We start from the raw sequence: 23,611 nt of genomic DNA, 5'->3' as shown, positions 1-23,611 counted from the left end.
CTTCCTAGAGGCTGCTCGAGAGATCCTGGCATGACCTTCCTCCACATGTGACATAAAGCGCCAAAACTACGCTCTCATATTTTGATTTATTATGTTATGGCTAACGTGATTAACCTATTGCCATGAATGTAAGATCGAAACCCAAGAGTGGCTAGGTATTCACATCTATTCACTGTCAAGGAAAAACCTAGAATTTTCTTAGTGGAGAAGCCAAGTAGAACTTCACTCCCTGTTACCAGCTGCCCGTCCTTCCAGGCACATGGCACACCACAGCACACGTGACAACTTCTTATTGCACAAGGCTATTTGAAAAGGGAGAAAAGTATTCAAACAAACCAGGGAGCGTCTGACATCTGACAAGGTACACACGCACACTCCAGCTCAATGATTCCTTTATTTTATTATTTTTTTAAATAAAATGCACATTCATCAGACATGGATTTCAACTTGACACGTGTGGATGATAACGAGCAGGTCTGGGCCCTTGTCTCGTTTTACGCCCCTGCTTGACGTCACACCTTCTTTAAAGAGCGAATACAGAGAAGCAGCAATGCAGGATGGGGTAGGCTATGTGACATGAGCACACAGAGGGTAAAGCTAGCTGACAGAAGCACAAAGAGACAACACGAGGACAGGCACAGACTAGACTGTCATGTACTACATATCTCAGGGTGTTTCCAAATAGGATAGCTCTGGGCAAGTGCTAAAGGGGAAAGCTCCAGACCACAGGCTGCGGCCATTCGGCCTCGCACGCAGCAGTGGAAATGACCAGATGGCCACACAACTAATTCCCAGCTAATACCTCTTCCCCAAAATAGTCCAGGAGTAAATCTGAAAAATGTGAAGTGGATCCAGCTTCTGCCCCTGCAAAGGTCCTCCTACTCTCTGTCTGGATAGGGCAAAAGGTGGTACCATTGCAAGTCCTACAGGAAAGCTCACGCCCACGGATAACATGTTTGTGCTCTGATTAGTCACTTGGCATGGTGTTCCATTCTTTGCACCGCAAGTGTATAACAAGGGCCACTTTTGATCAAGTTTGACTCGCTGACCAATTACGCATGATTAAAGGTTTTGTAATTAATTATTTCAGCAGTATCGAAAAAAAACACATCTTTCCGGTGCCGTCCACAACACGTCTGAGCTGTTTGTCTTATAGTTGGGAATGACTGGGAGGAACCCAGCTGCTAATGCTTGCAATTGTGGTTTGCAATCACGGTGAGAAGCTATAAAGATGCTATAGTGTTAGTTAACATAACCAGAGTGCGGCTGGCCATTAAGATTTCCCTATATGAGCTAAAAGGTCATGTTCATAGCTCTCAACATTTTGTGGCCCCAGAGTGGGTGAAAATACCTGATTTGGTTTGGGGGCTGAAAGCCCCTTGACTTTTATGGGAGCATAGGGAGCTTGGCGGGTTCGTACAGGGCGGGTGACACATGTCTAAAGCATGTGAGTGGAGAGGTTTGCATGGTGGCTTTTTCTAGCACTTGCTTGCTCTTCTAGAGGCTTGATTTTCCCAAATAATTAGGAAGATGGTGGTAAGTACCATTTTGTTTTTCAGGCATCGCCAGCCACTATATGTATCTCGAAACAAAGCTGTCATGTGGACATTTATTGCACTGTATCTGACCAGCAAAACTGCCTGTGTGTGTCACCAATGCCCCATGCTTGAGAGAAGGGATACATCCCATCTCGACATTTGCTTGGAACCGTTTAAGTCCCATTGAAAATAGAAGGAGAACTGGAAGGCAAAACCACATTCTGAGTGGCGGCCATTTTGAACAGTCTTTCTCTTTCATTCCTTCTTGCAACAATCAAGAAAGTTTAATTAATAGATCAAAAATATAAAATAAAAAAAAATTCAAGGACAGTGTTTGAGTGTGTTTGTGAACTGTTATTTAGTATATTTCAGCATGGTTTGTTAATGAAGTGGACATTGAATGTATCCAATTCCAAGATGTATACTACAACAATGTCCACTCTGAGAACAGAGTCTTAGAAAGTGGTTGAGTGATCTATTTTAGAGTTGAAGATTCAACCTTTGATAAGACCCTTCTAACTAATTATTTTGTAAAACAACTGTAGCGCATACAAAAAAGAACAGGAGAATTAGTGGCCGTTGCAGAAGAATAATGACTGTTTGGACCAGTGAAATGCCATGACTGCATGTGACTAGCATAATAACCAGTTACAGTTAGTTAAAGCCACACTGAAATCCGCAGAGAAAGTGTCTTTATTTCATGAATGCATGGATTTGTTGCAAAGTGACAGAGGTGGTTTATCTGTTAGTTTAGAAGGACTATCTATGTTGTAACATAGAAAAGTTGTCTCATGCTTTTGCATCTAAAGCAATCACAATTTTTGACTTGTATACCTCTTTCTAACAAGAAAGGATGCCCAAAAATACAGTGGGCTTTTCCCTCTGATGCTTTCTATTGTTACGGCACAGCGACACACACGCGAGAGGGTCTGCACACAAGTTTGAGATCCCGAGCTGTTAGTTAGACATTATTAAGCCCATCTCCCCTTTGTTAAGGTGCCATTCTTCAGATAGTTTGGTTTATGAAGATTATGGTGTAGAAGCACGGTGGTATGTATATGTGGGAGGAAGAGGGCCCTAAAAGGCGTTACACAGGAAGATGCTGGAGGCCTACTGTATTCCTTCAGATACATTCTATAGCCCATGTTACAAACGAGTCACACAAACCACACGTTGTTCTGAGAAGTGGGGCATCTTACTCTCCCTTCAGAACAATTTTTACATTTTTAGAGCCCTTTCTGGTAAAAAAATAAAATAAAAACGCAGCAATGAAATTGAAGAAGGAGTAGAATGGCAAATCATTCCCCCACTTTATCTCACAAGAAGAGGAGCACCTGCTTTGAAACTAAGTATTTGTCACTTGATCTAATGTGATAATCTCTTGGGAACCAGTCTTAATTTAAACACAAATTAAAATGTATGTTTTTTTTTAGCTATTTCCTACGCAAAAACACTTTTGTATGCTTGTAAAAATTGAGTTACTTTTGTGATTGCTGATAAACCATTCCTATAACTGCTAGAAATAACACAATTAAAATAACACATAAATAGATAATAACATGGTTCCAAGGTGTCCACTTAGTTAACTTTAAAGGTAACACAGACTCTCAGAGTGAATGCCATTCAAGTCCTCTTTCTGTGCATAACATAAAACAGACATCCTCCATTTTGTGTTTTGTAGCTTGCTTAGTGATTCATACGGCCTTTCACTAATTCGGCCAGCTACTGTGAACTTTACGGACTTTCCACACAGGTATTTCATTTATTTTTGTGGACGATTCCCCCCTGCGGATGATAATCCCTCACTACAGTAATTTAAATTGTGCATCATAGTAGCAGAATCAATTTCTAAACACTAATCAATTACGACTGATAGAAACTGAGACTGGAAGTAAAAACTAACTTTGTCAAGCTCGCAAGGAGGTGGGGTGTTGGGACTCACACCGTGACCCCCTGACTCCAGACATCCTCCCTGGACCAGGATAAGAGATATTAAACAAAGTGGTACTCCAAAAATTACAAAACTCAGCGACCTGACAAAATATTGTAGGAAAGAGCACAGAAGATGGCTGGATGACTGGATGTGGTGGGGACGTTTGCTGAGGAGGAAGCCACCATGGGTGGGAATGCCAGCGTTGCCTCTTCAGCAGGACACCTCCATAGTGTGGTTGATCTGCCCCATGGCCTCGCTGCTCTCTGAGTGGGTGCAGGTCCTGGGGCGGGCGCCGTCAACAGAGTTGGCACTGGTGAGGGAGGCGGTGCGGGAGCGTACCAGGCGGGTCATGCTGGCCGAGGGCACTGGAAAAAATATCAGGGAAAGGGGTGGGGAAGATATAGCAAGAGAGAATCACTAAAGGTGCAGAACATTTATACAAAATACTTATAAATCATTAAAGGGCTACACATTAGTAGTTCGTCCTAAATCAAATCTTTAGTAGGGAAGTAATGCATTCCTCACACTTTCCCACATGTCATTTGTGTTCATGAGCATTCATCGTTACTTAAACCTGGAGGCCCAAAGCTATTCCCCTGCCATCTTTTATTAAGGGGGTGTGGTGGCTAGGCCCCTGCAACTCTAGTAAGGAGACTGCTGGCATTCTGTAAAGCTAATGAAGATGATCAAAGGCAATGGCAGATGTACAGTCAACACTAGGCGACGAATCAGCCTCACAATAACCGGACGCAGAGAATATAAAGCAGGCTAAAGGCTGCGGTACAGCGACAGTCACAATTGTCTACAATAAATCCGGGAGATGAGAAGGTGTACTGGGCTGAATAATATAAGGAAAACAAGAGAGAGTTTCATTACCATACAGATGGAAGAGTTATTTTAAAAGGGCACAGAATTCTGAGGGACATGCAGTCTAGTTTTCAAGAATGCTAGAGGGTACTTTATTTGTTATAATACTGTGCTACTACACACCTTTCCACTTCTATAATGCTCCTTCTGAAGCAAAATATCTTTGGGTTTAGATAGGTACGAAAATAAAATAAAAACAATATTCACACCTAAATGTGTAGCAATGTGAGACGGGTCACTTAAAAGTGTTTTAGGGGACACACACTTTAGTGCTGCTGACGTGATGTATTTATTTATTGGGTATTTATAATGCGCCTATACAGCAAATGGTGTTTCAAAGTGCAACAAGACAAAAGAGGGGGGGGGGGGACGGGTGAAGAATAACAAAAACGGTCCTACTAGGCCTTAGGTCATTTGGATCGTGCAAGTGCAGTGACAAGAAGTGCAGGGGGGTTGGAAGGTGGGAGGAATTACCTGTCAGAATGGAATGCGCTAATGCTAAGGAGGGAAAGGAAGTGCAGGTCGGAGTGGAAGCAAGCAAGTGCTTGGGGGAGGGGTAGAAGAGGGCCCCTGGGCTATGCCAGTGCTAAGGGGCGCCAGGTGGACAAGTGCCAGGGGAATGCAGAAGTGCAGGGAAATGAAGGTCCACATGCTAAGTGCAAGGATGGGGCTGGATGGGCTAAATAGGGGTGTAGGACCAGCCAGGCTAGTGCCGGGGAGGGAGCCTGGTAGAGCAAGTGCAGGTTAGGGGGAAGCAGGGTCAGAGGAGGCCGAGGTGCTGGGGTAGACTGGGTGAGGAGGTCCTGGTGCCCTGTATGAATCAGAAGGAACCAGGCAACCGAAGGAAGAAGAGAAAAGGAGGGCCTTGAGAAGCTCCCGGAATGAGATCCGGCTCAAGTCTGAGAGGGGCAGGGAGGCTATTCCAGAAGGAGGCTCCTGCAGACGAAAGAGATCTAGGCCTCCTCTCCCCTCCCTCACTCTTTGCTTGGAAAAGTGTCTTATCTGCAGAGAGTTTGAGCTAGAAGACCGAAGGGCTCTAGCAGGGAGGTATTTAGGGAGACGGTTTTGGATGTAGTGGGGGTCCCAGGCCCCACAAATCCTTGTGGATGATGCAGAGGGTCTTGAACTTGATCCTCACAGCAACCAGGAGCCAGTGGACAGATTTTAGGGCTGGAGAGATGCGGTCTCTGGGCTTGAGGCCAGGGATAAGTCTTGCAGTCCTATTCTGGATTAGTTGAAGGGGTCGAATGGAGATTTTAGGCAGATTGAGGAAGAGGCTGTTGCAGTAGTCCAGCCTAAAGAGGACCAGAGCTCTGGAGACATTGAGTTTCTGGGGGAAGATGAGGAAAGGGAGAATGCCTCTGAGGAGGTGCAGCTAAAAAGTGGGCCTTCTTGGCAAGGTCTGTGATGTTGAAGAGCCACAGCGACAGGATAGAGCCCCGAGGGAACCCACAGGTGGAGAGTGTGATGGATGAGGGAAAAGGGTGCGATTGAACCTGGGATGGTCGGTCAGAGAGGAAGGAGGTCAACCGGTCCAGTGCCATGTCCGTGATGCCAAGGGTATCACGGGGCCGATTTATAAGGGTGGCATGATTGACCATATCAAATGCAGAGGAAAGGTCAAGAAGAATGAGAACGGGAGGGGAATTGGCCTCGAGATTTGAGAGCAAGTCTTCACAGGTGTTCAGGAGTGCAGTTTCCGTGCCTCTGGCTGCTCTGAAGCCTGACTGGTGTTCGTGGAGACAACCAACAGATTCAGTGTGGTGGATCAGCTGGGAGGTGACCACCTTCTCCAAGAGTTTGCCCATGGAGATAGGGTGGTAATTATCCAGGCAGGAGGGGTCGGCAGAAGGCTTTTTGAGGAGAGGCTGCACAAGGGAGTGCTTGAGGAGCAGCGGGAAGGAGCCAGTCACAAAGGAATGATTGCAGAAATCAGCCAAGGCTGAGGCAAGGGATATAATGTTGTCCTTGATAGTTCTGGAAGAGCAGGGGATCACCTGTTTAGAAAAGACTTTCACAGAGAGGACATGTCTAGAGACCTCATCCAGTGATATGGGCGAGAAAGAGAGTATGAGAGAAGGGAAGAGGGGGGCCAAGGGAGGCCTGAGAGCGGTTGAGGGACAAGGGATGGGTGTAGAGGAAAGTGAGGAAAGGATGCCCTGTGTTTTGGTTATGAAGTGAGAGACCAGTGCAGTGCAGAGGGCCAAGGATGGCAGAGGAGTAGTGAAGACTGCAGTAGGATTGGCGAGTTCCTTGCAGATTTGGAATAGTTCAGCCGTGTTGTTAGTGGCCCCCCGGAGATGCAGTCTTGGATATAGGCCTTTTTCTTGGAGCCGATGGAGAGTCTGTATTGCCCTTGGAGCAGGTGGCAGGCCAGTCTGTCAGAGGATGTGCTCAAAGCCTGACACTTCTTTTTTTTTTTTTATTATTTGATTTAATTGTATAATACAATTTTTACAAAATAGGAATGTAATCCTCCCATTAACTGTTCGAAGATCACTAACAGAACGGCGTGGGGTCTTACTTTAACCTGTGTTGCAGTCACACGTAGTTCCCACTCCGATTCTACACCGGGATCATGCACAGGGACCGCGACCCCCACAAGAGTGGCGGGCTAAGGACACCCAAATGGCTATCCTGCCCATCCGTGACTGCGGTCAGGTAAGCAGGCCGATCTCTTGAAAGAACCCTGCCACCGCAATCACCCATGTAGTCTTTTCCCCACTTATGAGCCGGCACCACCATTCCTCTTCCTCGTAGACGTATAGGTTTTTGAACAAATGTCCGAGGTGTCTCTGGCGGGGGCCCGTGACGCCTAAGCAGTTGAGCAGGAGGTGTCTTGTGGTTTCCGCCATCTCTGACTTCGTGCAGAATCTGCATGCTTCGTCCGGGGCCAGTTTTCTACGGAATAGGACTTCCCTTGTGTGAACGATATTAAGGCGGATTCTTAAAAAGTTCATCCTGAGTTTAGAGTTCGGTCCTCTTAATAAGTAAGCCTGACACTTCCACTCAGCAGCTCTGCGCTTGCATTTCAGAGATACTAGGTCAGAATCATACCAGGTGTTGCGCTTGGAGGCAGGCTTCATGCAGATCCTCATGACAGGGGCAATGATTTCCAGTGTGTTGGAGATGGAGAGGTGTGGGTAAGCAAGGGCTGTGTCAGTCTGAGAGCCAGTGGCTGGAGTGGGAATGGGAGTGGCGACAAAAGCAGCAACTGACACTCGCTTCATCGGTTGAATGACAGAGAAGGAGACTGACAGTGTGGGCAGAGGCTTAGCCGGGGGACCCAAGAGATCCAGGTGAGAGGACAGCAGAGCATGATCAGACCAGGTGAGAGGTGTAGTGAGAAGGTTGGAGATGGGGATGTCTGCTGAGATGAGAGCATCCAAGGTGTATCTGGCTGAGTGCATTGGACAGAGGGAAGAATAGTGAGAAAGAGAGCCACAGAGGCTGCCTAAGAGTCCAGAGGCCACATCAGGGGAGTCAAGGTGAATACTGAAGTCTCAGAGGAGGAGCAGCTTGGAGGTGGAGGCCACGAGAGAACAGGTGAGGTCAGACCACTCAGAGAGGAAAAGGGAGACTGGACCAGGGGTCCTGTAGATAGTGGCAAGAGTCAGCAAGAGGATTCGCGAGACACCAAGCCTGCAGACGAGGCATTCGAAGGAAGAGTAGGACTGAGTGAGTATGATAGCAGGGACCCATTCATAGAGATTCTTGTAGCCCTCTGGGAGGAGGATGTCAAAAATAGTGACAGAGCTGGCCGCGAACCACACCTCGGTGAGAGCGAGGGCGTCAAGGTGGAAGTCTTCAAGGAGGTGGCAGATGTCAGAAGAGTGTTTAACGGCAGAGCGAGAGTTGAGGGTAGCTAAGTGGAATTGGTTGCCACCTTTGTAGGTCTTCCGAGAAGGGGTACAGGAATGTGGTAGGTGTCGGCGAAAGAGGGCAGAGGCGTGGCAGAAGGAGGAGTGGCAGGAGAAGGGAGGAAGTTGATGAGAGACAGAAGACGCCTACCAAGAAGGAGGAGGTTGTGCCGAGAGCCCTGGACCATGACAGTACCATTCTGGTAGACATTAATGAAGCCCCAGGAGATGGGAAATAGGCCAAGAGTACTTGCCATCGGGTTCCACCATTAATGGGCGAAGAAGAGAAAGGGGAGAGCATTGAGACCATATGGGGAATCCAAAGGTCCGGCAAGGGAACGGCAAAGAGGATGTCAGTGACAGTCTGCCTGGAAGAAGCGTTGACGTAGGTGTCAGTGATGGGCAAGGCAGGATTGGAGACCAAGAGATCTTTCTTGAGCTTTTTCCTTCCAGGCTTCTAAAGAGAGATAGGACAGGTGATAGCGTAGAAGTTAGAAAAGATAGAGGAGATGGAAAGCGCCATGGAGGGAGAAAGCAGAGATATGGATGGGGGACAAAGAGAGGGAGGGAGAAACTGCACAATGCACGACAAACTTACCAGGCAACGTAGCAGCAAGCCCGGCGCAGATAAATCAGGTACACAAGAGAGGAAGTCCGGACCAGTGAGAAAGTCCTGCGGCAGGCAGAAGGTGAGCTCGGCGAAGAGGCCAAGAGACTTGATCCTTTGCCAGCCTTCCTTCGCCAGCCGCTGGAGACTTACTATGCAGTGAATTGGGTCTGCAGTTAATTCACTCAGAGCGCAACTGTAACTCTAGAGTGCAGCTCTGGGTGGACCCACTAGAGGCAGTGGAGCATCTAGAGCTGGGGGAACAGTGCTGGATGTGGATGGAGGGGAGGGAGTCTCCATTTCTGGACAGATGGAGGAACGCCTAAACTTCAAACACAGCAGCAAATGCAAAACATCAAGATTCAAACTTCCTGGATAGTGGGAAGAAAGCCTACATTTCAAAACACAGAAGCAAGGCAAAACACCTAGATTTGTGTTTCCTGTATAGTGGGAAAGAAGCCCAAGTTTCAACACAACAGCAAAACACCCAGAATCGGGATTCCTGCATAGAGGCCTGTAGTGATACACGAAATTGCAACCTTGCCAATCAGGGCTTTAGATGACAGCATTAGCCGCTGAAAGCCAATAGTGTATTCAAAGTATGTGCTAAAAATGCTGACAGTAGTCTGTTGTAGCACTTCCATTATGCAGTAGTGAGCTACAAGGAATATGATAGACAGGCAGGGAGGGCCCCCAGCTATGTAGCTAATAGGTTTTTGGAGTGTTTGGAACATCATGGCACCTATATAGCGCTTAGATAGCCAGTCTTAAGCGCTATAAACACTAAGCTATGAGTGCATGCCTTTTAGAGCTTGCAGATGGGGTTAATACATCCCTGCTTCCCTTAGAATATTCAGCCTCACTAACGTTGGCCCTGGCTCCAAGCTAATCTTCCTTTTCTCTGGGAAGGTACTGATAAGACATTCCTCAGCCAGCGCAGATGGGAACAAGGGAGGGGGTAGGAGCGAGCAGGGAGCATCTCAGAGAGAGCTGGGTTTTTTCCATGAGCCAGTTGCACAGGGAAAGTTCTGGAACTGTGCGTCATGGTGACTGACAGCAAGAAGTTATAAAATATCCATGCACACATGGATCAGGGGGAGATCGCCTGTGGACTTGATTCGTGTACAGTCAGGTGCCCGGAATTGGCTCTCACGGTGTCCTCCAGCCTTGTTTTTCTATGAGCGGGGCTTGTTTTACAGCTAGCTTATGAGAAACCCAGGTCTCCCAGGGCTGAGATTAAGGGACGTAAGACTGTGTTTCTCTATGTTTCTCTATGTTTCTCTATGTTTCTCTATGTTTCTCTATGTTTATCTAAGTTCCATGTTTCACTATATTTTGCATTGCTCTAAGTGTTATGCTTTGTAATATTCTGTAACTTGAATCCCAAATGTATATGAAATTCACTGCTTAGAATAAATATGCTAAAGCTTTGAGGGTGTCATTTGTCACTAGCATGAGATCACTGCTCAGCACAATAGAACCTGTATTTTGGGCTGAATTGGGTATTTTTGCTCTCAAAGGGCTGGCCCCGAGGAAGATTTTGCCCAATATCAAGACATTTGGTGGCAGCTTTGTGGGATTGTGAAGAGCAGTGCCATGCTGACATGACAAATGGTGTGAGAGAACACAGTGTAGAGTGGGGAGCAGGCTGTCGCATTTCCTTGATGGTCTCACTGCAGCTCTGAGACTTCAAAAGGCAGCAATGTTGTGTCGGCTTGCCGTGGCCGATAGCTTGTGTGGTTAAGACTCCCTTCATGGGATTGGTGCCAGGGAGTGCAAGGCAATAAACGAGCGGGAAATGGCTTTGTTTAAAGCACTCCGATGAATGGTTAAGAAAGATGTATGCTCAATTAGAAAAGAATTTTATCATGTGGTTTCCCAAGTTTAAAGTTGTAATTTGGAATGCATAGTGAGACGGAGTTCTCATCTCTATTCTGTCATGAGGGCAGGGAAAAAAAAATAATAATTGCAGGGATTTGACATGCAAATTGTGAATAGTGATTTAACCATTGACTCAGCCCCAGTGTGCTAGCGAGTGGGGGCTGTAATGTTCGGAGGCGAAGGTTCGTCTTTTTTGATGTATGCTTTTGAAGGGTTGGCATTCCTGAATAATGAGGAAGGGGAATGAGCCATGCTTAGGAGAATGAGTAACATCTGTGCTGAGAGCCTAAAGAGTTTTTTTTCTTTCTTTTGGCAACTGTAAAATTCCATGTGCTAATGGTGGCAAATTCTGTTTAAAGGAAACACACTAAAATGGTTATATTGCATTTTAGGCTGTGCCATGCTTTTATTGGGTGAGAGACTCACTTAAAAGGAAAGTGAGTGAATGTTATTTGGATTTTCGATTTTTGTGTACTGATTTGAAATTGCAGAACCAGCTTGCAATGGTTGGGGGGAAAAACAATTTATATTTTTCTAAATTGCCCCTGGAGTATTTTTGACTGTCCCCATGCTATGCCATGGATTTGTGCTGTTGCCTCAAAAGTGATGTATGCTTTGAAAATAGTGACCTGTTGACTGTGATACATGGGGAAAAATGTTGTTGACACATTAAACAGCCCACAAGCAATAGAGTGTGGGTTGTTCTTGCAGAAAAAAAACGTGCAGGGAGCTGCACTAAATATGGCATTTTTATTTTTTAAATGCACTGAACTGAGTGGTTATAGTTTGGCAATGGTACAACAGAATGAAACATCTGTGTGTGATAAGATAGCACAAAGATTTAATGGGTTGTGAGTTCTCTTGAAAGATCGCACATTACAAGAAAAAAAAGACGCTTTGACATTTTGCAAAATTACATGGAGTAGAAAAATGACAAGAAAAGTGCCGCTTTTGAAAACAAGAGTCTTGCTGTGTGTGCAGAGCTTGTGCCTTGAAGCTGTCTTGGGCGAGGTGCGTGAAGGCAAACAAAAGCAGAAACAGTACAAGAAAGAGTTAATCTGGATGAATTGTCTGAAACGAGTGAAGCCGCCACAGTATAAGAGTTATAGGCAAAAGAGATAAGCTGCGTGCTAATGGCGCTGCCAGGTGCACACGAAAGATAAACATGCCTGCATTCCTGAGGAAGGGGGAGCAAAAACAGAGAGCTGTTCAAAAAGTAAAGAATTTGCCTAGTAAACTGTGGTACGGAGCAAAGGCTTCATGCAGGATGGCAGACGGGCACATCACATCTGAACATTTACCTATGCATCTGTGAATGGGCCAAGAAAAGACAGCTGCCCATTCCAACAGATATTACTGTGCAAACCGCATTCCCATGTGATGTGATGTGAAGTGAAGTAAAGCGCTATTGCTGTGCAAGCTGCATTCCAATGCTCCATGTGATGTGAACTGAAGTAAAGCGCTGTGCACTGGAGAAGAAACCTCTAGGCGCTTTGAGAAGAGAAAATACACATCTGGCAAACTGCAAGCTACATTGCCAGGGGATGGAGTAACTGACAAAGACATTATGGCCTTCCAGATGGAAGCAAAACTGACAAAAGTGCTTAGCCGTTTTGCAAGAGACAACATGCAGAGCGGGGCTTTGAAGTAAAACATGAACACTGCACATTAGCCATGATCCAGAAGCCACACGGCTTAGTGCAAGAATGAATGATTTGTTGAAGCAACAAAAGAAACTGACTCAGACTATCGCACTCAAAGGAGTGGTTCAAAAACAGCAAACGCCCTTTGAAAAAAAATGATGACAAGTGAAAAAACCAGAGGCTTGAAAAGACACTGCTAAGAAAAGAAAGATAAATACTGAAAGACTTTACCTTTGAAAAATGGAGTGATGCCAGCAGGGCAACCTAAACCAAGATCATGGGACACTGGAAGCAAGTTGGCGCCTGGCATTGGTGATCGCTTTGGTGAAAAAGAAAAGCATTGTGCGACCTGGGTACTTACTATATGGCTTTGTAAAAGCACAGATCAGTCTGAGGTACCATTGACCAGCTATGATTGCATTGCACAAATGAGTTTGTGATTAGGCAGTTACACCCCGTATGGTTGAGTGTAAATAAGCCCCCAGAAACATGCAGAAAGGTGATAAATAATTGCAGTAGCAATGACAAAGTGTGTAGTTACCTGATGAGACTTTTTGAAGATGGGGGTGGTATTATGGGAAGGGGTGGATAACGCTGATATTGAAGTTTTGATGACATCCTAACATTTCTGTTTGTATTTTGCCTAGGCAAAGCACGACAAGACATTTCATAATATAGGAAGATAATGTGCAGTTTGTGGGTGACACTGATCAAAGAAGGGTCAGACGCATTCTCAGAGAAAGCGAGCCACTGCGACATGCTATTTCAACTTTAACGTGCCCTGCACCGCACTCAATGCTGTAACCTGCGAATAGTGTCCAACAGAGTAATAACTTTGCTGAACTGGCACGATGCAGACTTGGCTAATTATCAAGTATTTGATGCTACACATTTAAATGACATGTTTTGCCCTTTCTTGTTTAAAGGACTATGGACAATGAATTGTGGACTGTAACATCAGGCACCACATACAGCTGTGTGACACAGCAATTGAATGCTAACACATTGAAAAATGGTTTTTAAATGCACTGTTGAGATGAATCTGAAAAAACCAAATGGTTTTACTCTTCCAACTGAATGGCTTTAACCAGAGATGTTTTGTTTTTTGAAAAAAAAAAAATATTCTACATTGCACGTAGGCAGGAGAATGATTTATGAACTGTTGGGGCAGCAGAATTATGCAAGCAGGAGCGTAATTTATTTTGAGATAAGATGGGTGCGCACATCAAAGTCACCTGTGCGTAGGTTAAGATTCTTAATTGAAGTAATGCTGCCAAGTGTATGAGCTATAATTTGAAATGGTAATCTTTGAAACACTGGATACTTTTACAGCCAGCTTAAGGCAGGTAAATGAAACCATGACTGACTTGATGTTTGATTTTATGACACAGAGTGTGACACGGTTTTTTGTTAAACCAACCAGTTTCATGTTTTTGTGGGGACAGCTGTCTCCAGCACACTAATGCAAAGAGTCACCTTTTGATTGTAAACATTTGGAATAATTCTTTGGAAAAGCGCTGCAAATGAGTATCCACATGGAATTGCTAGAGTACTGGCCTGGCACATTGTCAGGCATCTTTTGTCACTGAATGGATACCACTTGTTTAATTTGTCTAATGTGATGTTTTTCTGACCAAGAACTGCAGCGAGTGTTCTCGCCAAGATTTAATGAACTATAACTTGACTAAATGAATTTTTTCCATGGTGTGATGAAACAGCCACTGCCGGATAGTAGTATGGTGTTTGTGGCTAAAGTTAATATTGTATATGGTAGATATCCCACTTGAAGAAGGGTATTCTCCAAGTCACAGAAGGTAGACACTGTGAACCTGTTAGATTTTCCAGTAGTAAGACAACATGTAAATTGTAGACTGGTAATGCACACCTTCATTATTACAGTGCTACACTTAGACATAGATTTATCATGAGGCAATGTTTCCTTAGTACTACCAAGCTGCTACAAATGGAGTCCATTTCTATGGCCCATCACTAGAGTGCGCGTAGCTAGGGAGCTAGATTCATTAATTGCAGGAGCTTTATATGCTTGTGACATAGAAACTGTGCACAATAAGCTAGCCACTATGGGTTCTGATGCCAGCTCTGCTATAGAACTTCTGGCCTAGTGGGGCCCATTGATATGCCCAGCACTGCTACAAGTATTGACAGCCAATTGAAGATAACAGAATTTTAGACATGAAGACATTTTTGTCTGCCATAGGGCAGGTCAACAAGACTGCTAAATACACACAATTGTATGGCAAACATTGTTAAATCAGCAGGTGTTGGCTTTTTACTGGGTGGGGGCGACCATCCTCCACACACTGGCACGCAGAGCTACAGTTACCAGCATACATATGGATTGAATTGCTTGCTTTTGATTGCATGAATAACACATGCCATGCTTTGATGTAAATTAGTAGAATTGTTTTTATTTAGACAACCTGGTGCCCATGGGTTCACCTTGTTCACGAAATTAGATGGTTTCTGGTTGGGTTCCACCTACCTGGGGGAAGTGTCTAGTCACACAGCCCATAGTCACGCTTGAATGCCCTGGGATCAGGGGGAGGGTAGGCCCTTAGGGTGAAAGGCTGCCAGGTTTTAGAATTGGTAACCATACATAAATGCAATAGTGCATTGTAGATTAGACTACACTGGATTGCCTTGACATTTTAACTGCATGCTGCTTTTTAACTGACAATCAGTTATACAAAATTGATTTAGGTATTTTTGTGTAGGCCAGGTTTTGGCTAGAGTAAATGTCCATGTTCACTTGGCGTAGGTATTTTTGTGTAGGCCAGGTTCTGGCAAGGGTATATGTCACTGTTCACTTTGTGTACATTTTTGTTTAGGTAGTGTTTTACCTTGCATGCCACGCTAACTAACCGCCAGAAGATAGTTTGCTTAAACCTCTTGCAAAGCCCCTAGGTCTTTATCACTGCACTAAATACTATGTTGATAGGTATTAGTCAGCATTTGTCGCACAAACGTTGAATAGGGGTGGAATGTAGTGATACACGAAATTGCAACCTTGCCAATCAGGGCTTTAGATGACAGCATTAGCCGCTGAAAGCCAATAGTGTATTCAAAGTATGTGCTAAAAATGCTGACAGTAGTCTGTTGTAGCACTTCCATTATGCAGTAGTGAGCTACAAGGAATATGATAGACAGGCAGGGAGGGCCCCCAGCTATGTAGCTAATAGGTTTTTGGAGTGTTTGGAACATCATGGCACCTATATAGCGCTTAGATAGCCAGTCTTAAGCGCTATAAACACTAAGCTATGAGTGCATGCCTTTTAGAGCTTGCAGATGGGGTTAATACATCCCTGCTTCCCTTAGAATATTCAGCCTCACTAACGTTGGCCCTGGCTCCAAGCTAATCTTCCTTTTCTCTGGGAAGGTACTGATAAGACATTCCTCAGCCAGCGCAGATGGGAACAAGGGAGGGGGTAGGAGCGAGCAGGGAGCATCTCAGAGAGAGCTGGGTTTTTTCCATGAGCCAGTTGCACAGGGAAAGTTCTGGAACTGTGCGTCATGGTGACTGACAGCAAGAAGTTATAAAATATCCATGCACACATGGATCAGGGGGAGATCGCCTGTGGACTTGATTCGTGTACAGTCAGGTGCCCGGAATTGGCTCTCACGGTGTCCTCCAGCCTTGTTTTTCTATGAGCGGGGCTTGTTTTACAGCTAGCTTATGAGAAACCCAGGTCTCCCAGGGCTGAGATTAAGGGACGTAAGACTGTGTTTCTCTATGTTTCTCTATGTTTCTCTATGTTTCTCTATATTTCTCTATGTTTCTCTATGTTTATCTAAGTTCCATGTTTCACTATATTTTGCATTGCTCTAAGTGTTATGCTTTGTAATATTCTGTAACTTGAATCCCAAATGTATATGAAATTCACTGCTTAGAATAAATATGCTAAAGCTTTGAGGGTGTCATTTGTCACTAGCATGAGATCACTGCTCAGCACAATAGAACCTGTATTTTGGGCTGAATTGGGTATTTTTGCTCTCAAAGGGCTGGCCCCGAGGAAGATTTTGCCCAATATCAAGACAAGGCCTAACTGCTAAATATGAATAACATACACCTGTGGGCGACATGCAGCAGACTACAAGTTTTTGGTAATAGAAGTAATAAGAGAAGAGGGACAGTTTATGCCAGGTGCATAGAGAAATAAAATGCAGATGTCTCATTAATGTTTTCTGATTGGACAGTGACTGTGAAGTGAAAAAAGGAATCTGAAAAATAAAGAGAAAGCCTTCATGTTCATTAAACCTTTAAGTGAGAGTTTCTATTGGTTCAATGGAGACGCATCGCACTGACACTGTGGTTGTCAGCGTCAATGTGCTGCCAGCAGTGACCTGTGATACATTATTTCAGTCTACGTCTCATGCTAGGAGTATCAGACGCAAGAACATTAAATACAAACATTTTCCTTTGCGTCCCAACTCTCCTTTTCCCCAAGTTCTCCACCTCTTCTCTTTCCTGGATATTCTTTTTGGTTTAATTGATGTACGCGCTACATATTGTTTTTGACCACGATGACAGCTGGGTAATGGGCTTGTGGTGACCGTGGCGGCCATGTGCCGTATCAAGCCATATTAGCCTTAAAAAAGAAAGGTTGGGAGGACACTATTCTTTTTTTTACTCACACTATCCAGCACTTTCCCCACTTTTTCTATGACTGGAGTTTGTTTAAATAATTGTGCCAGTCCTAGAATATATTAGGATGGGTGTTTAGTGGGTGAAAATACATATTATTTACCTAACAATGTTTTATTTTGGTGATAACATCACATACAGCCCTAGGTAGCACCAGCTGCTCTGTGGGTCCTACAAACATGGTGATGTAGGACCTGCAGGAAGCACACAGGTAATCTCCCATGCTCCCCAGTAGATCACCAAACTTAAAACAGTGACACCCAATCACTTTTCTGAAATTCCCACCCTTAGTGTTGTTATGGAGTCTCGAGCAAAAGTAATTAGGGGTCTCCACGAGGGTGTGTGCTCCGATAAGCAAGGCCAGGGGAGTGTGGGGGATGATTGGTCTAACCAAAAGGGAAAGGAAAATTGTCAAGGTCCCATGTTTGTAGGACCCGTAGCTGCAACCCTTTTGTTCTGGAGAACGATCAAGGGGCAAACTGAGAACCCTTTATTCAGAAAGGGACTGCAGACCATATCTGTCTTGGCCCCTCCCGACCTCCAGACTTCCCTCGGCCTTCCTTTATGTGTGGTACCTACCTGTGCATCAGATGGCCCTAGAAAAGACAGAACCCCCATCAGCAGGCCAGCGACTCCCATGCATTATTCTACCAGAGTTCAGAGAAGCTGAGCATCATGTAGAGAAAACTTTGTACTTGCAACATAGATCACTGGTTACTTCACCTCAGGGGTACACTCATGTGACTTGGACTGCAAACATCAACAAATGGTTTGAGTCAAGACACCCCTTTGCTGACACTGCTCCCATCTCTGGTGGTCGGCGAAAATGGATTGTGGGGAACCACAAAATTTTATTAGAATTAGAAAAGACTGCAGTCGGTTCACTGCTTGGCCACAAAACCCCTGAATTGTCTCCCTACCAGTGAACTAGAGTAGAATGGTTCCATGACAGCAGCCAACTTTAATAAAGGATTGGGTCATGGACCTGCACAAGTGTGTGTAACCAAAAGAGATGCAGCTTGGAGATTTGTAGTCCAGGTGCCAAAGAGCCAATCCAGGATCTTGTTGCAACAAAAGCCTCAACTGGATCTAACCAGTTATCCTGTCAACAGGCTACCCCATTGCCCTACAAAAGGGTACATATGGTTACAAGTAATGAGGCAGTCAGGAGCAAATTGGGGTGTGACAGCGTGGCAGAGAGGGGGAAGAGGATAGAGTGTGAGAAAGAAAGGAGGAGCTGGGGAGGAGATAAGAGATGAGGATGGGCGTGGCCAAGATGGCGATGATGTGAGACGTGTGCCTCCAACTCTCACGACGACCGGCCCATAAATCGCTTTTGGTGGCACTAATTCGGCTGGAGGGGGCACCTGATACCCTCCTTACATCGGGTGAGAGCTGCAGGGACTGTGCGGCCCACACCCAACGGACAACAGAGGCTGAAAAGTACATTCGGCAACGGCTGAGCGTCATGGCCACTGCTGTGCAGATGGTGGCCACCGTGCAAAGCCTGGAGGCCCTAAGGTTGCCTGGCCCCCTGGTGGCTGAGTGGAGCCGGCCCCAGGAGACCTGCTGAGGCGCTCCGGTGTCATCTATCTCGAGTGGGGGGGACGGGCAGCGCCAGCCCCCCCACAGTCAAGAATAATCTGCCCTTCTTGCGGCCAGCAGCTCCATGCATCAGAGAAGTTACCGGAGTGCCCGATCTGGACAGGGGGAGCAGCAGTTTCTCTGGTGGATCCAGGGCTCCCGCACACCCCTGGCACCCTTTGCTAATGCTCTTGTTACCTTCACAAGTCCTCTCAATGCCGCAACGCTGCTCGGACACTGCTTGCTGATACTGAGAGTTCCCGGGGAGGGAGTGGAGCGGGCCCTCTTGCCACTTGACACCCTTCAGAGCCTTATTGCTGGAGCAGACGGCCTTAGAACTGAAGGTGACTGCTGAAGGTCATCCCGAGCTGGGGTCCCTGTCAACACAGCGTGGGAAGCTTCCTGGAATACTGGATGATTTTAATAACCACGGCCTACTGTGGACCTGTCGGAGAACGCTCCACCATTCAAGCAGGTCTGCCTCGCTCTGCCCAGATGGCCATGGTAAGGGGCTGGAGCCCTGCAGAGGGTAAATACTAAATACCAGCTGAACGAAAGGACCAGGGGAGTGACTCATAGCACACCTGCCGAGCACCGCCTGGAGGGTGTCCTGCAAATGGAGACTCAGAGGCCTTCAGTATGGCCTGGCACCTACCACCAATAAGGTAGCTGGCCGACTGATATCTGTGATCGGAGGGACCAGGAGAGTAGAACGACGCCCAAAAGCAGGGGATTTGCCTCATAATCAACTGGGAGTGCTGGGGATATGCCCAAATCAGGCAAGAAGGCTAAGAACCCAGATATCCAATCCTACTTGGCAGAGTCAACAAAGAGTTCAGTGTAGGTGGAAGACATGGAGGGAGATGCAGCAAGGGCGACAAGGCCGGCGTCTGACAGCCCATTACTCACGTCTGACTTCATTACTCGATCGTTAAGACACTCTGAAGAAAGACCTCCAGGAATCCCTACATTCTGAAATGGAAGATCTCTGTAAAGAAGTGGCTGACTCCAGCCGAGAGCTCCGAAAGCAAATCGGGGCGCTCGGCTTGGACCAAAATGAGCGGTCAGTGGCTGACATGTTGGCTGAGCTAAGTGAGGTGCAGGGTGATATGGCTTCTCTTAAATAAGATACCGAGACACTGTGAGACAAATGTGATGACCTGGAGAATAGAGCGAGATGAGAGAACCTATGCATTAAATTCCTTAAAGAGGGAGCTGAATTGCTTATTGAGAAACTTAGTTTCTTGCCCCTTGAGCATGTGGAGTGTCACATCTGTGGTCGACAATGGTGAGTGAAGACCATGGAGTGGGGGCTTCTGGAACCGTTTTTTTGTGTGCCAGGAGCCGGAACCGGATAGCACCTCTATGTAGGTGGAGCCTCAGCGAAAAAATTATTTTAGAAGAGGAAGAAAGATGGATAGCTGTATGAATTCAAGCTTAGTCCTGTAGTTTTCATCTGTGGTAATGCCAATCATCTAATGCCTGTTGGTATCATCCATGCGTTACACGCTGTAGTCGCTGGAAACACAGCGCGGAACGAGCGACTACAGCGCGGAATTACCACAGATGAAAACTACAGGACTAAGCTTGAATTCATACAGCTATCCATCTTTCTTCCTCTTCTAAAATCATTTTTTCGCTGAGGCTCCACCTACATAGAGGTGCTATCCGGTTCCGGCTCCTGGCACACAAAAAAACGGTTCCAGAAGCCCCCACTCCATGGTCTTCAATCACCATTGTCGACCACAGATGTGACACTCCACATGCTCAAGGGGCAAGAAACTAAGTTTCACAATAAGCAAGACCGTCCTGAAGATGGACGCATAATTACTTCATTGACCAGCGCTCACCACGTTGGTATTCTAAAAAGGCCGAAACATATGTCGACTATAGGAAAACCTAATTGTGGTTTTTCTGGTGTCTCGCATATTGAAATTGACAACTATGCCTTAAATATATGTTAATTGTAGCACCCTGTACTCATACAATATATGGATTGATATGTAACTGTTGATGAATGAATGTTGTAATTTGTAACTGTCTGTTTTTACCAACAACTTTTTTAAAAAGAAAATATTAAAAGAAACTTCTACTTTTGTAACTAAGTATCCAGTCTAAAACAATTTGTCGCCCAACAGGTGTTGTTTCTGCTCTATTATTAAGCAGGTTTTAGTGTACCCTTTCCCTGTGTTCTTTGACAGACCGAAGAGAGAGGGGTAGTCAGTCTGGGCTCTTTTCTTCCCCTGAAGGAGGTAGACCTGAAGCAAATTTCCCAACTATACAGAGACCTGCTAGGTGCTCTGATAGACCTGCTAGTGGTCACCCAGGATATCAAATCACTAAAGCTGAACAAGATGGGCTCACTACCCAATCTTTTAAAAACTCTGGCCCAACTGCTAGCCAAGCCCTTGGCAGATGTTTTCAATGCCATATGGGATGGGGCGCTCTCTCAGACTCTATGAAGGAATCCCAGGTGGTACTTATACCCAAACCAGGGAAGAACCCCAAAAATGCTCTTCTTATAGGCAGATTGTCCTTTTAGACCTTTACTCTTAAATATTTACAAAAATCCTCACAAAACGACGGGAGAGGCTAATGCCCTCTCTCATACATCCCGGCCAATAAGGGTTTATCTGGGGATGAAGCACATGAGATAACATTAGAAGGGTACTCCAGCTAGTGGACAAATCAGGCAGAAATCAGGCAAACTCACTCCTGCTGATGCTCGATACTGACAAAGCCTCTGACAGGGTGGAGTGGGGATTTCTCAGAGAGGTGCTTGAGAGATTTAATATCGGCACAAAAATTCATCACATGATCCTGTAAAATTATGTAGACTCGACGCTGCGCCTCGTGGTTAATGGGGCTCTCACCACAAAGATCTTCCTGGGCAGGTGGAAGGGCTGCCCCCTCTTGCCCCTGCTCTTTGCAATGGTTATGGAGCCCCTGGCAGCATGCATAAGGGCCAATGCCCAAATTTAAGCTATAAAATTCAGGGGTCCCAGCATTTGATCAACTTGTTGGCTGACAATGTTATTCTTTCCCTCACCGCCTCCCTGCGCACCATTGCCTCTGTAGAAGACGAGCTTCACCTATATGGTCTCGTCTCAAAGTAAACTGCGCTAAGTCTGAGATGCTGGGATTAAACATTATCCCTTCTCTTGAAGGCTAAAATAGAGCGGAGATGTCTGAACGCCTAGATTAGTAAATCATTGAGGTACCAGGGGGTAAATATTCCAGATACTCGACGCACAATAGGTACCTGGGATGGTCTGCTGCTGCAATTCCTGTGGCAGGTGGTGGGGTTGGGGGGCTCTCACCCTGGGTCAATAAACATAACTTGTATACCTCAAAAAGCTTAGGCTGCCCGCCTTTTTTACGAAACCTTTTAACTACTAACAAGCGGCGTAGGTAAGACCACTAATCGATTGGGTGCAGAGGGACTCTGGGAAGATTTGGGTGACCATGGAGCAGGCGGTGGCCGGGCATCACCTGTGGACCCAGCCGTGGCTGCCAAGACAGGGGGGAAGTGGGGCACAGAAATTCTACATTAACCCAATCAGTAAGACCTCTCTGGAGGTTTGGGATAACTTGATCAAGTCGGCGGGTTTGTTTCCATCCACTTTCACCCTGCAAATCCACAATGATGACTTTTGCCCAGGTAAGCTTGATAAGGGTTTTACGCGATGGGTGGACAAGGTGTTATGCAAGGTCGGATACTTCTTTATGAATGGGAAAATTAGAACATTTGAAGAGTGCAAGACGGTGTTGGCGCTCGCAGACAGTGATCTTTTAAGGTACTTGCAGGCTAGACATTGGGCCCTCCACCCCACCATCAGGGGACAAGCAGCCTGGAAGCTTACCCCTCTCAAACTAGTTTTCCAAGATCCGGAAGATGCTAAAGGGGTGATACCTAGGTTATACAAAGCCATTAATTCACTTTCAGTCCCTGACAGAAGATCATATCGTGCTGACTGGGAAAGGGAGCTGGGAAAGGCGGTGCCTCCAGAAGACTGGGTCCCGATCTATAGGGAGGCCCTTGCTGCCTTATGTCCGTGTCTGGCAGAAACAAAGGCCAAAATACTGACAAGATGGTATAGAACCCCTTCCCATCTGCACCACTCTCACCCTAACAATTCAGAAATGTCCTGGAGAGGGTGCGGCATGGAGGGCATGCTGCTTCACATTTTATGGGGCTGCCCGGGAATACAGGATTTTTGGCTGGAGGTCAGGTCATAATTGAAGGAAGTAATTGGGGTAGAGACTCCAGAAGACCCCCTGTTCTGTATCCTGGGCCATCATGGTCCTCTAAAGAAGCGCTGCACGACAGCCAAACTCAAATTGCTGGCGCACTTACTATTGGCAGCCAAACTATCAATTCTTCATCTCTGGAGGAGGACTGAACCACCCTCTGCAACCAGTAGATAGCAAGCCACTGGTAACTCACCTGGGGCTTCACAGTAGCTCCTTGCATCAGACACCAAAATGAGCACTGTATGCTTATTTTGGTGTCTGTAGTCCCTGGGTCTCGTCACCTGTCGCCACCCTCTACTCTTCCTGCAAAGCAAATAGTCAAAAGCTGTGTGCATCTTGCAAGGAGTGGCTGCATCTGGGCTTGCAGGGCTTGGGCCAGTGTCCCAAGAAGGGGTTAACTCTATCACTAACTAAAGTAAATGGCGAATGTTGTTGTGCCCATTGTCACCAAGAGGTGCAAATTATGGCTGATTAGAAAGGGAAGGGGTGCACAAATCTGCATGCCATTTGAAAAAAGCTGGGGCTGTGATTGTTTCAGGGTCACTGTGTTTCTTTAGATTTATTTTAGTTAGCATTATTTTGCATGCTGGTAATTGTAGGCTTTCAATCAGAATGGTGAAAATAAAGCTACAGCTGTAATCGTTTTTTTCTCAGCGCCTATGTATGTGCGTGGTGAAGAAAAAAGAAAATCTGTGCGGGTTCCAGCTTGCAAGAAAAAAAGTACATCTAACGATACGTGTTGCAGTTTATGGGAAAACTGTGAATTCTTTTGTATTTGAAT

At 45.8% G+C, this 23,611-nt stretch overlaps 1 protein-coding gene across 6 annotated transcripts in view; it reads right to left on the bottom strand.

Moving 5' to 3' along the window:
- Positions 1-375: 375 nt before the first annotated feature.
- NDRG4 (NDRG family member 4) overlaps positions 376-23,611 on the bottom strand; it is an 865,926-nt gene continuing 842,690 nt past the window's right edge. For all 6 annotated transcript variants that reach the window (XM_069654558.1, XM_069654565.1, XM_069654543.1 and 3 more), the window contains one exon: positions 376-3,836. In XM_069654558.1, coding sequence (XP_069510659.1) covers positions 3,682-3,836 — 155 coding nt within the window. In that variant the 3' untranslated portion in view covers positions 376-3,681. The remainder of the gene's footprint in view (positions 3,837-23,611) is intronic.

The sequence above is a fragment of the Ambystoma mexicanum genome, chromosome 1p (genome assembly GCF_040938575.1).
Source record: "Ambystoma mexicanum isolate Mex_15411 chromosome 1p, UKY_AmexF1_1, whole genome shotgun sequence".
NCBI classification, from domain to species: domain Eukaryota; kingdom Metazoa; phylum Chordata; class Amphibia; order Caudata; family Ambystomatidae; genus Ambystoma; species Ambystoma mexicanum.
This window is presented reverse-complemented; position numbering and strand designations above follow the sequence as displayed.